Source organism: Notolabrus celidotus, chromosome 13, assembly GCF_009762535.1.
Source record: "Notolabrus celidotus isolate fNotCel1 chromosome 13, fNotCel1.pri, whole genome shotgun sequence".
Taxonomy (NCBI): Eukaryota; Metazoa; Chordata; class Actinopteri; order Labriformes; family Labridae; genus Notolabrus; species Notolabrus celidotus.
Window position 1 is genome coordinate 19429466 of NC_048284.1, and position 16706 is coordinate 19446171.

A 16706-nucleotide genomic window follows, 5' to 3' on the forward strand; every position below is an offset into this window, starting at 1 on the left:
TTCATACATGCGTGATACATTAACAGTCTGGATGTGGAGGGGTGAACGCCTTCTGCTCTGAATGCAGCTAGGAGGGACTCACAGCAGCATCTACTGCTCATTGAGAAGAGTAAGAGCGATACATGCTTTCACATCAGTCCCCAAAAGTCTTCATTTAACACCAGAAAAAGTTGCTACATTTGTCGCTAGTCGCTTTTAAAAAAAAATAAATCGCTAAAGGGTCTGAAAACTCACTAAATATAGTGACAAAGTCACTAAGTTGGCAACACTGAACATTCGGATTCACTATCCCATCAAAAGTTCGCCATATCAAGAAGGCTAGTTAACAGTTGATTGTTGGAACATGCAGAGCAGACTTCTTAAAGCTCAAGTCAGCTAGAATCAATTCCAAACATAACATTTGATCATTTAACTACTTACATGATGACTTAAAGTTGTGCGTTAGCTTAGCTTATTTTGAAGAAGAAAAAACTAGCTCTCAACTGGCTAACTGTTAGCAGCTTTGTAGTTTTGTTTTACTGACTGTTGCTGTCTTTAATGTGGTCTCTTTTAGCTGTTTTACTGCAGAATGTGGAGACTGAAAACACTTGAAGTACAACATAATAAGCTACATTAGCTTCCTCCACTTGGACCTGCTATCCCATCAACATTTTTATCATGTCATGACAACTAGCTTACGAATGCTTTGGTTAATATGTGGATCAGACCTTTAAGAGAATTTGTAATGCAACATTTAGCCATGTAAAGGGATAGTTCGTTTTTTAAACAAAGGAGCTGAGCTAACTGGCAACCGCTTTGGCGAATACGCTTACCATTGACAAGTGCCTTTTACAACCCCCCTTAAAAATGGAACTATCCCTTTAAATACTAACATGACTTGGACTTTAAATCAAAGCCTAAACAGCATTTTGCATTTATACAGGTCTAATTTCTCTGTGCATTCTGGAGTTGTTACACACAAACTGTGGTAATTAAGATGCCTCTGATTCAAACTCTGAGCATTTCAGTTTCCGTTTTACCTCCACAGTGATCCAGCTTATTTATTGACTTGTGAACAAACTTTCTTTGTCTGCTGTCCTAATGACTCCACAGACTTTGCTGTAGCAACGTTTGCATATGAGCTGGTATCAGCAAATCACTTTTATAAAGTTATCATAATGAAGATCAGAACTATGAAAAATCAGATGCTGGTTGTAAAAACTGAAATGATTGAGTAATGACTCCTGCTTATCTCCAAACACACCACAGCATGTTGTTTATTACTACTGTGTGTTCTTCAGTGTGTGTGAGTTATGTATGTGCAAAAGTACAGCATCTTAACATGCATATCTGTTGTGTATAAGACTTGTCAGTGTGCACTCACATTTATGCACACGCCTCTGTGCTTTGTGTGCGTGCCCTTTCTCTAAATTAGCTTCTTTTAATAGGGTAGGGGCATCAGCAGCATCCCAGTCTGCCTCTCTTCTTCCCCCTCTTTCTCCTCCTCCTCCCCTTGACAAACCCCTTTGCTTTCCCTCCCCCCTCGTAAATTCCTCCAGATGCCTTGCGGGATTCCTGGACCTCCGTGAAACGCGAACTGCCCCTCGTAACTCCCGCCGTAAGCACCCTCGTAACGCGCTTCATCGTGTCTCGTAATGCCCCCTGTTCCCCGGAGAGGCCGCAGTAAAGGCTGAGACAGAGGAGCTGTGAGCTTTAATGGGCAGAGTCAGAGCCTTATGAAACACACAGCTTAAGACATATAGACCCCTGGCAGGATTTGATTAAGCCCCTGTTTAGTGGAGGATTCTGCTGTTGCTGTCGCCTCTGAGGACAGTAAAAACATGAAGGTTCGCAAAATGTGAGATCCTGGAATTTTAGCGGTTTATCCTTCTTAGAGATATGGTCAGTGGAGCTTCTTCTCCTTCATCACATGCCCCACTTCCTGTTCCGTTCCTGCCGGCTGCAGTTATTCGGTCTCAGGTGTGATAATCTGTTTTCTGAGAAAAGCATCGGAACAGCAGAACATAGGCTGGACGATGTGAGCTTCCGTCTGCCAACTTTCCAAATCCCTTCATATGTTGACAGTGAGAAGGGGAACGTGACGCCACAGTAACGTTGAGGGCAGCAGTTATGTGTATATTTGTCACAATATCTGAGAAGCGTGGGATTGTTTACACTGAACACATGCTGGTGCTGCTGCTGGTGGTAGTGGAGGTGATAGAGGCAGGGAACTGATGCCTGAGGAACATGGTAACATGGATCAGTCTGGATCAGCGTCTGGGTGTCCCTGATGTTCCCTGAACCTGCTGTACTAGTCGCGATACGTTTTGGGAACGTGTAAAGCCGTTCATGTGAAGATCCAGTCACCCTCGAAAAGGAAGGCAGAGGGATGAAAGCGGCAAAAATAGATCAATGTCTGAGCGGTGTGTGTTTATCGAACGCTGATGGGGCCGTGCAAGAGAACAGGGAGGAGGTGTGGGTCTGTTTTGTTATCCGCCAGAGCTATTCTTGGTCTTTTGGTTGTCAGCACATTCCAGCATGAAGAGTTACACTTAGCTCTGATGTGTGTGTTTGAATAACTGTCACATATGAGCACACGCAAACAAACAGAAACATAACTCTATTAAAACACAACTTCACAATATATTCTGTATATAGCAACCAATGTGTTTCTCCAAGTATAATCCAGTGTTTGCAGAGTTAGTGCTAAATCTGATGACAACACACATGTAAGCAGACTTTTTCCTCATCTCACACCTCAAAGGGCCACCTGCCAAGTGCCCGGGATTATCCACACTTACTATTTGCCCCTCATGACATCACCAGAGCTTCACAGGGCAGCAGGACACTGACTTTGCCTGTCCGATCTCTGCTTTAATGCCGCACTCATCTACTTGAGTACGAACCCTTCACTTCCTGACAGCTCAGTTTATCCATTTTGCCTTTGTCAGAAAAAATGTGCTGCTAAAAGTGTGAAGTGGAGCTTGCATAGTGATCTAAAATTCTATTAAGATGTTCTTGTTTTAGTGTATAACCCTTTTCTGATGAGGTTTGCTGAGCTGCTGTGGGGAGGTCTTTATTGGGCTGCAACCTCTTTTCATTGCACATTTATACCAGAAAACATAAGAAGAATCAAACTAATGTCTTAGTTTAGTCATTCAAATGTACATTTTTATGAATCCGTGAGTGGTTTGATTCCCTTTTTTTCTTAAATAATTATTTATCAATTTAGAAACTTCATTTCAAAAAAGTATTAACAAACATTACACTCCAATGCACTGGTGAACAAATGATGAGATGCCAAACACTGACACCAGTTAGAATTTGATAAAATCCCAACCATAGTCTGTAAGTACTGACTCCTACAGGTTACTCACCGGACTGCCCGCCATAAAAATATTGGAAAGGCAGTTTTGGAGGCCAAAAAGAGTGTTCACAACACTCAGAGTCAGTACTGACCAAGCGGCAACCTCTGGTCTTAAAATATGAGTCCAATGCAGAAGTGCTAAAAGCTGCAGTTCATCGAGGATCCACTTGAGGCTGGCTCCGGAAGTACCGGAAACCACATACACCAATCCAAAACGACGATCTTTACAGCAGAAATAATTTAACATTTAACATTATTTTTAACATTTAACATTTAGAGGTTTGATTTTTAGGTGCTCAACTAACTTGATAATGAGCCTTCAAATTAGACATTTTCATAAGGCTTGCATGAAGCTAACCACCAGTAGTTGATAATGCTAATGATAAGAATGGGATGAGAATGGTTGATTATTCACTGATCCTTTCCTGTGGCTCGGACAACTTTGTCTCGGCTGGTGCAACAGATAGCCAGGCATTAAATATGTTATTTTGAAAGGCTTAGACAAAGTGATCCACCTGATATTAAGTAGTAATAACTCTGAATTTATCCAGACAATAAAGTTTAGGAAAACTTGTATTACAAACAGTAGGAATTTTTCTGTCTCTGTCAAGTTTACCTTGGCTGGAAAAAGTGATAGCATCGCATAAAAATAAAGATGTACTGATTCTTAGCCAACTGTTCCCTTCCAGCTTTAGTCCTGCAACTTGATTGGCGACCCCTTTTTTTTGGACTGATTTAATTTAGCTTTAGCGCATATTCTTCTTGTAGGAGAGACTCAATGCCTTTAACAAACCCAACAACCTGCAGATGCTACCTCAAAGTCCCCCTTACTCAAAGGGAGAGTCTCGTTTTCAAACAGAGCCACCTTTTCTGTGACTTAAGCGCCAATGAAAACCTCTCCATCTTGAGTAATATTTAGTATTTCTTCTTTCAATATGTATTCCCCACACACACTCATACACACTCACATGCTCCTAAAGCTAAACTGCTTTCTGTGGGAGTGCGTTGATCTAATTTGATTAACATTGACCTGAAAACATGAGCAAATAACACAACAACTGACTTGAGCTTTGATTCAAATATCTTGAAACCTGTATTGCTTCACCTGCTCCAATTCAGTCCCTCCCATTTCAAGCTGCTCATTAGAAAAACAAACAAGCATACACCTTATATGCAACATGTAAACACATGAGATTATGTGCTCATGCAGCTCTAAGGGCAAGAAGCTGATTGAGAAAATAGGCTTATGCTCAATTAGAAGGTCTTTAAGGAGCTTTACATGCAGAAATATACGGTCATACAACATCTGAGTGCTATGCTTCATAATAGACTTATAGACGAGTATATTGGCTTACAGTGAAGGCCAAAGTTCATCACCCCGGGCAATTACTGTGTTATGAGGGGTCAGTCCTTCTGCTACCTATGCTCATGATACATGAACTCATGCAGCTGAAAAGTCTGCCATATAGAGTCGTCAAATGTCCCATATGTTTACACAACAGTGACTTATGGTTAATCTAGAAACAAACAGAGGTGAAGCTGTGACTGGCCATGCCCACATGTCAGTTAAATCAGCCTCACCACTTATGACGCCTAGTTATTCATAACCCTAAATCTTAATATAATCAAAACATATGAGCTACATAAAAAAATCACCCTCAGTGTAGTTTTTACACAAAAGGAAATAAGCTATAGAGACCAGAAGTGTTTTTGAACCAGGTTGTAAACATGTCCAGTTCTGCTGTACAAATGAGCCTTTTAATATTGGCTTTAATGGGACGTCCTCGGCTTTTGGAGACGGCTTCAAGTGGACAATCGAGGGCCTGCAGGTTTTCAACTTTTCAACTCTAAATAACAACAACAGATCTGTACTCATATTTTTCAACCGAAAGCTGCAGTGAACTCAGAAGAGAGAAGTGCTGGTTGAGACGCAAAAAGAGGAAGTGAAGAGAACACTCTTCAGATGAAAACAAAGCTGAGACACAGAAGGATTTAACATTATTTTCTGAATGTATCATAGCAGTTGAGCTCTGAAAATCAAACTAACATGCTAGCATCCCTGGCGCGAATTTAGCCTAATGGTTACTGGCGGCCCAGATTTGATTAAAGCCTGTGGACCCTTTCCTTCATGTATTTACCCCACTCTGTCCCACTTTCCTGCTTTATCCACTGTCCTCTCCTCTCTGAATAAAGGCATAAAAGCCCAAAAATGTAACATTTACAATCAAGGTGTTAGAGCATAGCAGCAATTAATTATCACAAAATTACCTTTATAAGCCAAAGATGGCTAACACTTGAAGTAGTACTTTACATTATCATCATATAGAACCGTTCAACACATCTCCCTCCTGATGAAGAGGAGCACAATGTTATTTAATGTTGCGGCTTTCTATAAATATCTGCATGAAGAATAAGTACAGGAGGCAGCACGCCACGAGGGATGCAGCATCACAGCGAAGTGTCAAGTGGGCAAATAATACCCTCAGAGTGTCTCTTTCAGCCGCGAGTGCTGTTATAGATTCATGGCCACTACAGTCATTTACACCATGCAGAGCAAGAAACCCAACACCACTACTGAAGACATCCTGAGTCACGGACACATGTGTCTTCTTTACACATGCACCTGGTGACTGTTCCCCTGCCATCAACATGAATACTATCAGCTTTTTTTCCCTTCTATTCAACAGCCCCCTATACAAAGTGTCAGCATAGCGACAAGGTTACCACAATGCTCGTTAAGATGAGCAGTTGTCATCGGCTGCTCTAAAGTTGCGTTGGAGTGTCATGTTACAGGAAGCGTGCTGCTGTGTGTTGTTGTGCTCCTGGGGATTCTGAAGACAGGTGACAGATGATTAGAGAACATCCTGAGGGTCTAGTGGGTTCTGATTGAAGCCTCAGTCTGATAACTGATCACCTAATTGAGCTGCAGTCAGACCATGGTATCCTATTCATGAAAAGAGTCTTCATACCCCAAATCCCTCAGTATGTGGTCTTACAAAGCGGGATATAATGTGCGCTGCAGATTCACCTTTTATAAATGCTGTTTTCATCCATTTTTAGCAACTATATAAAACTATTAAATGCACATCCACTCACTTAATCTGATTCACTTGAAGTTATATTCTTTTTATCCCAAATCCCTGATTTTGAAATGATGGAGCATTTTTATATAACCTTGATATCAAAGTGTCTGCAATAATTTGACTCCCTTACTCTATGCGCTGCAGGACTGAGAGATACAGAAAATCCTTCATCCCTGTAGCCATTAGGCTTCATAACTCTCTAGGCAATGGGAGATGAGCTGACAGACACCTGAATTACCTGTTTTATGGGATTTTTATAATTTTATCTGCCAGACACCTGAATTTTCCCCTTTGGGGATTAATAAAGTACATTCTATTCTTAATGAAGATGCCATTTAAGAAATCCAATCATTGAAAATACCAAATATTTATGATACTTTATGAGTATGGGTGTCTAGCCAAATGTATCATTCATTTTTAATTGTGGAACTTATTTTCATTGGATTATAAAATACCAGTTATATAATATATATATACCACTATATTAATTGCAAAAAAGTATCTTATTTATGTTGTTATCTATTTATTTCTTGTATTTATCTAATCTTTTTAACTTTAACAGTTGCTTTCCAACCTTACTCTTTTTAATTAATTTTACTGATTTATTTTATTTTATTTTTTAAATGATGTCTTTAATTATTTCTGTTGTTTTCTGTCTCTGTTCTTTTGTGAAGCGCCTTGGGCTGCATGCTTGCTGTATAAATAAATTTAAGTTGAGTTAAAGGGACTAAAGATTCAGCTTTTTTTTTTCCAACATGAATCCACTGCATACAGAGAAAGTGTCAGGAGTGTGACTGTTATGCTTCATGCATCATTAACATGAACCTGTGTCTGTGTGTCTGCAGGTGTGCGTCTGGACCGGGTTCGAGGCGGCAGACAGAAGTACAAGAGGAGGATAGACGCTGAGAACAGCACGTACCTGCAGACACAGAATGCCTTGCCTCAGAAGAAAACCTGTAAGTCCATCAAAACGAAAACCTCCAACGTCACATTATGCTCTTTGAGATGTCTGTTTGTCAAAGCAGTCAATCACTTTTATAGCTTGTATTTGCTAATGAGTTAGCATTAATCAACGCCAAATGTGGATTTTGAAGGACGATGATTTAAAAAGCTGTAATAGCCTCTCTTCCTCTCCTGTGAAAACCACGTATCTCAAACACTTTTTATCAGTTGGCTTCCTTTTTGACTTTGTTACAAAATACCACACATGTTTCAAATAATCTTGTGGAGTTAGAAATGGTTTAAGTCAGCCTGGCTTTGATTTCTTGACCCATTAAGCAGCACACTTTCTCTTCAGAGTCAAGATCACCCAGGGACACCGCCAGGAATTTGGGGCCTCGTGAAAATGTGTAATTGGGTCCCAGAACTCCACTACCCCAAATGTTCACAGATTTTTTAGGACCCCTGTCAGTCACAGAGCCTTAGGTTGGCTCTAAATTTTCACCACCGTACAGCACCCCTGAGGTCACCAACTTTAGACAAGAAACATATAAAAACTTGGTTTTTTTCATCCATAGGAGATGCTCTAACTTCAAAGAGCCAGCGTCTGTACTCCTATCCAGGCTACCTGGATGAATAGAGATATTCTAAATCTCAAAGTCTCTCTCCTTCTCTGCTTTCCATTTTCCTCAGTCACTGTTGGCTGCGTGATAGAAAACAAGGTGGTGTCTTTGCTGCTGGTGGCAGAGCCAGAGGGAATCTTCGCCATGCCGGACCCCACCGTGCCCGAGAGCGACATCAAGGCACTGACCACGCTGTGCGACCTCGCTGACAGAGAGCTGGTGGTCAACATCGGCTGGGCTAAACACATCCCAGGTACGACTCTAGGACTTTAAACACCCCTTGCCCTCACACAGTCTCAGTCAGTCAGTCTGTCAGTCAGTCAGTCAGTCAGCTGTCTGCTCACACACATTAGCTCACATTAGGTCTCTAATCTGATCACAGCAGATTGTTGTGACTCGTGGGTGCCAAGACACTCGCTACATGCCCTAAGGAGAGAGGGCATGTTGGCACGGCAGAGTGTGTTATCTGTCAGTCATCCTTTATGCCTGTGTGTGTGTGTGTGTGTGTGTGTGTGTGTGTGTGTGTGTGTGTGTGTGTGTGTGTGTGTGTGTGTGTGTGTGTGTGTGTGTGTGTGTGCGCTAACACTGCCGTGCCCTCGTTGATCAATGTGTGTGTCCGGGAATAAACAGCTGACCGTTGTTCTCCAGGAGGTTTTAATTCATTTCCTGGGTTCCGGCTGTCTTTGAATTACTGAAATCCTCTGGATTCGTGGAACACTTAACGTCTCCTGTGACAGCAGTAGAGACGTCCAGATTTTTTTGTTTTCTATTTGGATGAGAAGCTGAACTGAGAGGGGAAGTGAGTGGGGAAGTGAGCTTTCTGACAGATGAGAGAAATTAAGAAGGGTGTGTGAAGTTGTTGGTGGTAGTAATCGTATGCCTTGGCAACAGAGGGCTGCAGGCCTGACTTTGACTCTTTGGAAGATATTACAACACAAATGAAAAACTGAGCTGAACTAATTCCCAAGTACACTCTGAGCTGCTGGATGTTTTAAGCCACCCCTGGTTCTGAGATGCCTTAGCGCTTAAAATGAATATTTCCTTGTTCAATCAGTTAATCATTAGTGTACAACATGTCAGAAAAGAATTGCATCTTTCTCATTAGAATCTCACATGTTGCTTGTAAAAGTCTTTAAAGAGGGGTTATAATACTGTCCCTCTGGTACCTCTGTTGTAACATGGTTTACAGCTCACCATTTTAAGAATGAACCATGTTGAGCAGTTTACACACAAATTCAGGGATTACTACATATGTGTATAAAGCAATTTGACAATTTCCCCACCTTTAGTATGGACTTCCACCAAAGTTATTTTATATATATATATTTATATATATATATGTTTTAAATATGAGAAAGCATAATACCCCATCATTAGAGCTCCTGTAAGGATTTTTTTTAATTTGTGTGGATTTTGGTGCCCCCTGTGAACAAAGCGAGACCTCTAATCTCCTCACTAATTATATCCTGTACATTTTTAAGCAGTGTTTTCTGAAAAATTATCTCATCCTGCATTCTTTTAGCAATCAAACACATCACTCGTCACGAAGCTTTCCTGAAGAAAATTTTCAAAAGGAGCCATTTTTGCACAGTGCTGTCAATCAATTCGTCTGACACCTACCCTTCAGGCTTTGAGAGAATAATTCAGAAGTAATCAGTCTCTGTGATGATTCTCTCTTTTGATATATAGCTCATAAAGAGGCATCAGTATCAGTATCAGTATCAGTATCTATTTCAGCCTGTTTTATAACCAAATAAAAAATCCTTACAGTAGCTTTAAATTGGCTATTTAAAAAAAACATCTTTTTAAAACCCATATTTTGAGTTTGTCATGTGAAATACCCAGTGTTGTAGTACTTGTGACTGGTCTTGGTCTCAAGACCGCTTATTTAAGGTCTCAGTCTCGTCTCGGAATCAAAAGCATTTTTACTCTGTCTTGTCTCGGTCTCGGACTTGGCGGACTCTGCAATTTATATCAAGACTGGTCGAGACCACCACTCATACATGCTGTGTCGCTGTCGTTACTGTGATATGAGAGTTAAACTAACAACGACCAAAACAAAACTTAAGGAGTCAAAAGGCTCTTACAGTGCGTCAAAAGAAAGGCAACAAAGATGAAACCAAACCTTGTTTGTTGCTGTCAAAAGTATTCAAAGCAAACATAAAATAAAAAGAAGTCGTTTTATTTTGTTAACTCTCATAATGATTTTTCATTGATATAAATGGTCTTGGACGTGTCTCGTTCTTGCCCTGCCTTGGTCTTGGTCTTGTCTTGGTCGCGATGCACTCTGGTCTCGGACATGTCTTGGTCTCGGTTAAACATTTGAAAAGAGAGTTATTGGCTTGGTCCATAGTTGGGTCAGCCATTGCAGATTAATGCTGAACAACAAAACTGTGAAAATGTAAGTAATGTTTGAACCTTTACAGCCTGATTGTTGCCCACCTTTCAATCTGAGGTTTGTGAGTCAAAGTCTTCTTCTTTTAGCTTTGTCATTCATGGTATCTATCAGGAAATGTTAGATGCAGTACCAAAAGTAGAATCAGAAAAAATCTATTTGACCATCTTTGAACCTAAATTGGAACATAAAGAGTCCACACTGGACACCAAAGGGTGAAATAATTCATCAAACAATACAAGATAGATATTGATCATTACACTTGTTCATGTCTCCCTGTTTTTACAGCCCTGTGATATGATCCTCTTTTATTCTCTAACTGAAGCCCTGACTGCTTTATCAGCCTTAATCCACACCCAAAACATCACCAGGGCAACACCTGGGCTTTTCTGTTTATGTCTTGTCTCTGATATGCTTACAAAACATACAAAGCAGGTGTGTGTACGTTTGTGTGTGTTTGTGTGCATGTGCTTGTATCTCTACCATATTTGTTCCCTTTTTTGTTGCTACATAGTTGACATGAAGCATCCATTTGAGCTTGTGCTGGTGTTTGTTGTCCCTCATCAGCATTTCCATTGTTCTGTAAGAAAGGGATGAGGATCGCGTCACCTCCTCCTCCTTCTCCACCTCCTCACCCTCCTCACCCTCCCCCTACACCCCCAGGCTGTTGCTGTCTGCCTCTTTTCTCCTCTTGTCGGCTCTTCATTGTCAGCACACGAGACAGACGGGGGATTGCTGATGTGTGTATTTGTAGCCCTTTGCCAGTGGAGGGTTAAACTGGGAGAGTGGAGCAGTGGTAAGAGGAAGACTCAGACACAGACAGTGGATATCCACCTGAGGGGAGAGACACAGGGGGGCCGTGTATTCATCCAACTGTCAAGTTAATTCCACTGAAAGTTTGAGCCGTCACAAAATCATCATAAGATGCAACAAAAATAAAAAAGCTTTCCATGTGGAACCAATTTAATATGTTTGAACAGGAGATGAACTGAATACCTTATTAAAAGTTTAGCTATTTCAATTTAAAAGGAAAAAACACAAACTTATGTATTATTTCAAATTTGGAGTAGGGCTGTGACACACTTTTTCCATTTCCAGCTGAGCTTCAGCCTGGCAACACCGCACGAGTTACACGGGACTTCCACCAGATCAGTTTCTAGTCCGTCTACGATCCACTGCGACCCGGCTCCGTGCTCTCCTGTCTGTCAACACCCACCGGTTGCATTTTCAGTACGCAGCACGGAGCAGGACTGCGGGACAGCTGGAGTCATGTGACCGAGGTTTTCCCGCTGTAGTTACTGAATCAAGGATTCTCCTCCTCCTCTCCTCATCCATGTTGTCAGCCTCTGAAAACCTCTTACCTGTTGACTCCAGGCCTGGCTTCGCTCATTATGACGGTTTGTTGTCATAGTGAAGTTAAAAATGATCTAACGATTACACCGAGTGTTTTATTCTGAAAATTAACCGGGTTTTTATTTTGTTTTGGTGCCTGACTTCCTGTCCCGCTCCATCTGCTCTGTGCTGAATTGATGCGTCGTGCTCCGGCATCCGGCAAAAATAGAAGTCTTGTGTATCTGATCCGTTGCATTCCAACCTGCCGGATCAGAGACACGGCCGTAACGCTACGGAGTGGACCCAGTGGGAGTTAACACATTGACTAAAATAGAAACCTATCAGATCCTGTGACGGATCGGAGACTGACCATAGACAGATCTGGTGGAATTTGTCCATTAGTCTGGAACCACTTCTTAGTTTGTTTCAGCAGCCACAGACCAAAATGCCAACCAATCAGATCAATTTAACACTTCAATGCTTGGCTACTAGGCTAGGTAGCTAGCATAATATCTGGAATATAAGTCACACAACTATATCATCTCAAAGAGATAAAGGCTGAACCTGTCTTCCTGTGTGACGACTTCCAACACAATCAGCATTGTGCACATTCCGTGCAGCTGTGTAGCTCTTTCTAGTACTATCTTTTCACGCTATGTGGAATTCTGAATCCTGCTAGCTACTGGTACGGCAGTCGAGCTCAACCAATGGTCACTTTGACAGAGTGTTAGCAAAGACCTATTGTCCATGAACAATTCATTTGGACTTATGTCTCCCACCTCTGAAATAATGCTTATGACCAAAGGAAGGAGAAAAGCTTCTAAAGGTGGGGCCGACAGCCTGTAGCCTATCCTAGCATGCTTTTCTCAGCGTAGTGGTTGCTTGCTTCTCGGAGCACTATCTCCTGGGTAAAGTACTGTCACACAATTGAGTATCTCTTTGCATTTTAAACTAGTATTTTAAGATTATTTTATTGACTTTTAAAGCACAACATGAACTTGCCCCTCTATATATCTCTGAGCTTTTATCCCCCTACAAACCTAGTGCCTGTCTGAGATCCTCTAGCAGTGCTCTGTTAGCTGTTCCAAGGACCTTACTGAGAACCAAAGGGGACAGGGCGTTTTCAGTCAGGGCTCCTACACTCTGGAACAGCCTGCCAGAGGAGATCAGACTTGCAGAGTCAGTCCCATGTTTTATGTAATTACTCTCATTTTTACAGGAAAGCTTTTATTGTGTGATTTTATTTAATTTTAGCTCTGATTTTAAGGGTCTGTTTTGTAAGTTTGTATGGTTTTTTTTTTGTTTTTTTTTTTTAAAGAATATTTTTATTGCACAATATCATTGTATACAGTTCACATTGACAAATAGAAGCAATCATATTCTTATAATAACATAACAGCGGCCTAAAAGAACATACAATCATAGTAATAATAATTAATATTATTTAGCGGATTTTACATAATGTACATGTACATAATAATGGGCAGCAAAAAAGATGTCAAATCAGGACTCATCTTTAGAGGCTAAAAATAAATATAAAGAAAATTCAAGTCATTAAATGACAGAGTAAAACAGGTAGAACACACAGCCAGCAGTGTTACAGGGTTATTCTTAATCTCTCATCCCACACCGACATTCTCCCCCAGACCCCTTAAATGTCTAAGCACTGGTCCCCAAGCCTTATCAAATACTCTCATCCTTCCTGCAATCTTGAATCTAAGCTTTTCCATATGTAGGGTCTCGCCCAGCTCTCTCAGCCCCATGTTTGTATGTTTTTAAGCTTTTATTTCATTTTATTTCATATCGCTTCATTTTGCTTTGCACTTCTTCTTGTTTTTATTGCCCACTGTAAAGCACTTTGTTACTTGTATTGAAAAATGCTATATAAATAAAGTATTATTATTAGTAGTAGTAGTAGTAGTATACGGGTCACACTTGTGTGTAGGACGCAGCCATTTTCAAATGACAAAAAAGGTATTAAAAGGGCATCTTATATTCTGAATTTAAGGGAGCTCCAATCTCCAATGAAACTACTGGCTGGTTTGTTTACCTGATGAGATAGTGGATTTATATTGCTCAGCATCAGCAGCAACCATCTTTGTTGGTCCTGCAAATGCCTAAACAGTGCTCCATCGCAGATTAAGTGCTGTCATTGGCCTGACCTGAATCAGGTTTGGAGTGAAACTCAATGGATGTGGGATCAGACGAAACAAAACAAGAACTCACTGATTGTCCTTTGCCCCGGTCTCGATGACTCAACATCTTAAGCACAATTTTGATACCATGAAATGAAGCTGAACATCCAAAACTGAAAGATTGTGTTTGTGGATTGTTGAGAAATGCCTTTATACTGTTGCATGGTAGATATATGTTTGTAATTTGCTCCCCTTGAATCAGGTCAGAAGGAAAAAGATCTTATCCTGATGGGACAGATTCGTCTGCCAGACCATGTGCATCTTAAGCTTGCAGATTTGACGTGCTCCAAGGGTAAATGACTTGACTACGTGAATACTTATTTTGATTAAATTGAACTATTTCAAAGAGTAATTTGCTTTACAGGTGCTGATAGGTGCCTTTTTTTTACCTTCAGAGAGAGCTAGGGAGGCAATGTCTTATCTTTATTCTTGGCTAAGCTAACTGGCTGCTGGCAGAAGCTTCACATTTAACAGACAGATGAAAGTGTTACATCAGTCTTCTCATCTGCCTCCTGATAATAAAAAAAAAGACTATTTGGGGTTGCTTGACTGGTCACACTTTTCTATCTGCTGGAATAAGCTTTATCTTTTCAAAGTATTTGTGTGATCAAATGCTAAATTGAGATAATCTAGTCAAATTTGAATAACTGTCATTCATTCAGGGATGTTTCATTTTGGTCAGAGTGAGAGGGAAGGAGAAAGGGAATAAGACAGAGAAAAAAAATAGCAGAAAAAGAGAAGTAATGATGGAGAGGAAGATGAGATTGACTTGAGAAGAAATGACAAAGATCTCGAGGCAGAAGACATATACAAGAAGGAACAATAGAATTGTTCAAGAAACAGGTTAGGGAGGTAAAAGAGAGACCAGGCGGCTGAGCAGACCAGAGAAAGAGAAAAAAAAGGTAGATGAAAAAGACAAACACGGAGAGAATAGATATTTTAAAGGGAGACTTCCCCCCTCCGAGCAGCGTAATGGCTGTGTCACATCAGCTCTGGGTGAGTGGCAGTCCACACAGCCTCCATCGCTGCGAGAACCAGGGTCTTGGGCAAAGTGGCCTGGGCCATCTGAGTTCTTTTGCCCAGGGGGAGGTGAGTGTGAGGGGGCTACTGTCCTGGCTGCCCCCCCCCCCCCCCACCTCTGTGTCTGCTCTTATCAGGCACAATGACAGTGATGTGGGCTGAAGTCTGAGGGCCAGACAGGCAGATGAGCTGGCTAAAGACCAACTGCCCCCTTTGCTTTTGGCCTTTTTTTGAGTCTGTGCTGCAAGTTGGCTGTCAAATATGAGTGTGTGTGTGAGCGATTGTGGTGTGACTGGCTGTGTGTTGTCTTTTTATATGATACGACAAACACTGGCACGACCGTTTTTCCTTTCCTTAAAGCCCTCAGTGCCCTTTCCTTTAGAAAGAAAATCATTTGTCCCTTTAAAATGAGGTCTTTTCTCTTTACTGAAGCTTGTATTTGTTGTTAAAAATCTATCAATATATGGTCTGATATTTCATCACGCACACTCAAACAGGTCCCTGTTCCTGATCGATGATCCAGTGCTAGAATACTGATCCCTATCGACCAATGAAATTGTGCACAGACAGCCTTTTCCAATCAGTCAGGGAGTGATTGTGGGGAAAAGGGGCGCCGCTGATGTCCCCGTGGTGATTGTAAAGAGCAATGGATCCTGATGACAATCACTGATGGTGTCAAAAATACAACACCCCCGTGACCCTGACCCCCCCCCCGGCTCTGTAAAATCATCAGTTTAATTACAGTAAACGTGTGTGTGAGTGTGTATATGGAGGTTTATGTGTGGGACGCAAGCAGGTTTCATCATGCTCTGGCGGGGTGTAATTGTCAATCAAAGGGGGTGTGTCCAACAGAGGGTAATTAAATTCACCACCTCTTCCCTCCCTCTGTCCTCTGTTATGTCCTTTACAATGTGGTCTTCTTATGAGGGGCATCATTCTTGTGTAATCATCAATGGTGTTATACCTAATTCAAATCATTGCTATAGATTGTGAGCACGTTTGATGTGTTTTGTAGAGGGAGAATAATACACTGTGGATTTTGTTATATATTTGTTTGCTGAAGTTACGCTACATCCTGTCTGCGGTGTGTCTCTCTGCTCCACCCTCCATCACAGCCACCACGCCGTTCTCTTTGCTCATCTGCAGGTTGACAAATACTGGTGTTTTAGCATTAATATAAAGGGCACTAGGTGTGTTTATGTCAGTTGCAGACAGACAATAAGCAGAAGAGAGAGGCTGCAATGTCACCTGTTCCATATACCTGTATGTTTTCTGTTAGTACCAAGCAGACTGTTCATTCTAAGTGTGTTAACCAAGCGGCATCCTCTGGTCTCAAACTATGAAGCCCATGCGGAAGTATTATAAACTGTGCAGAAACACGGGAAACCACATAGACACCAATTCAAAAAAGACAATCTTTACAGCATTAATAAACATGTTTACAGCCTGGTTCAAAAAAACGGCTTGGCTCTACGTAGCTAATTTCTCTATTGGCACACACTGTACGAGGGGTGAATTTTTTTCTAACGCAACGGTTCAGAAGATATTAAGATTACGGGTATTTGCCGAAATAAGAACATGACTGACTTGACTCCCCGGACGGGAACACATATCTGTTGGCTAAGAGGCTCAAACTCCGCCCCTTTACGTCACATTACGTCTGGTTGAGTTCCGCATTTCCAATATGGCTGCGCCCGTCGATTGGTTTCACTCCATATTGCTGGATGATGTGGCTGAACAACTGGCCTTTGTTCTTTTGTAAGGGACAACTCT

The 16706-nt window shown here is 41.3% G+C and overlaps 1 protein-coding gene across 6 annotated transcripts in view; it reads left to right on the plus strand.

Moving 5' to 3' along the window:
• LOC117823655 (estrogen-related receptor gamma-like) overlaps positions 1-16706 on the plus strand; it is a 36133-nt gene that overhangs the window by 16830 nt on the left and 2597 nt on the right. For all 6 annotated transcript variants that reach the window (XM_034698882.1, XM_034698877.1, XM_034698880.1 and 3 more), the window contains 2 exons: positions 7275-7385; positions 8062-8244. In XM_034698882.1, coding sequence (XP_034554773.1) covers positions 7275-7385; positions 8062-8244 — 294 coding nt within the window. The remainder of the gene's footprint in view (positions 1-7274; positions 7386-8061; positions 8245-16706) is intronic.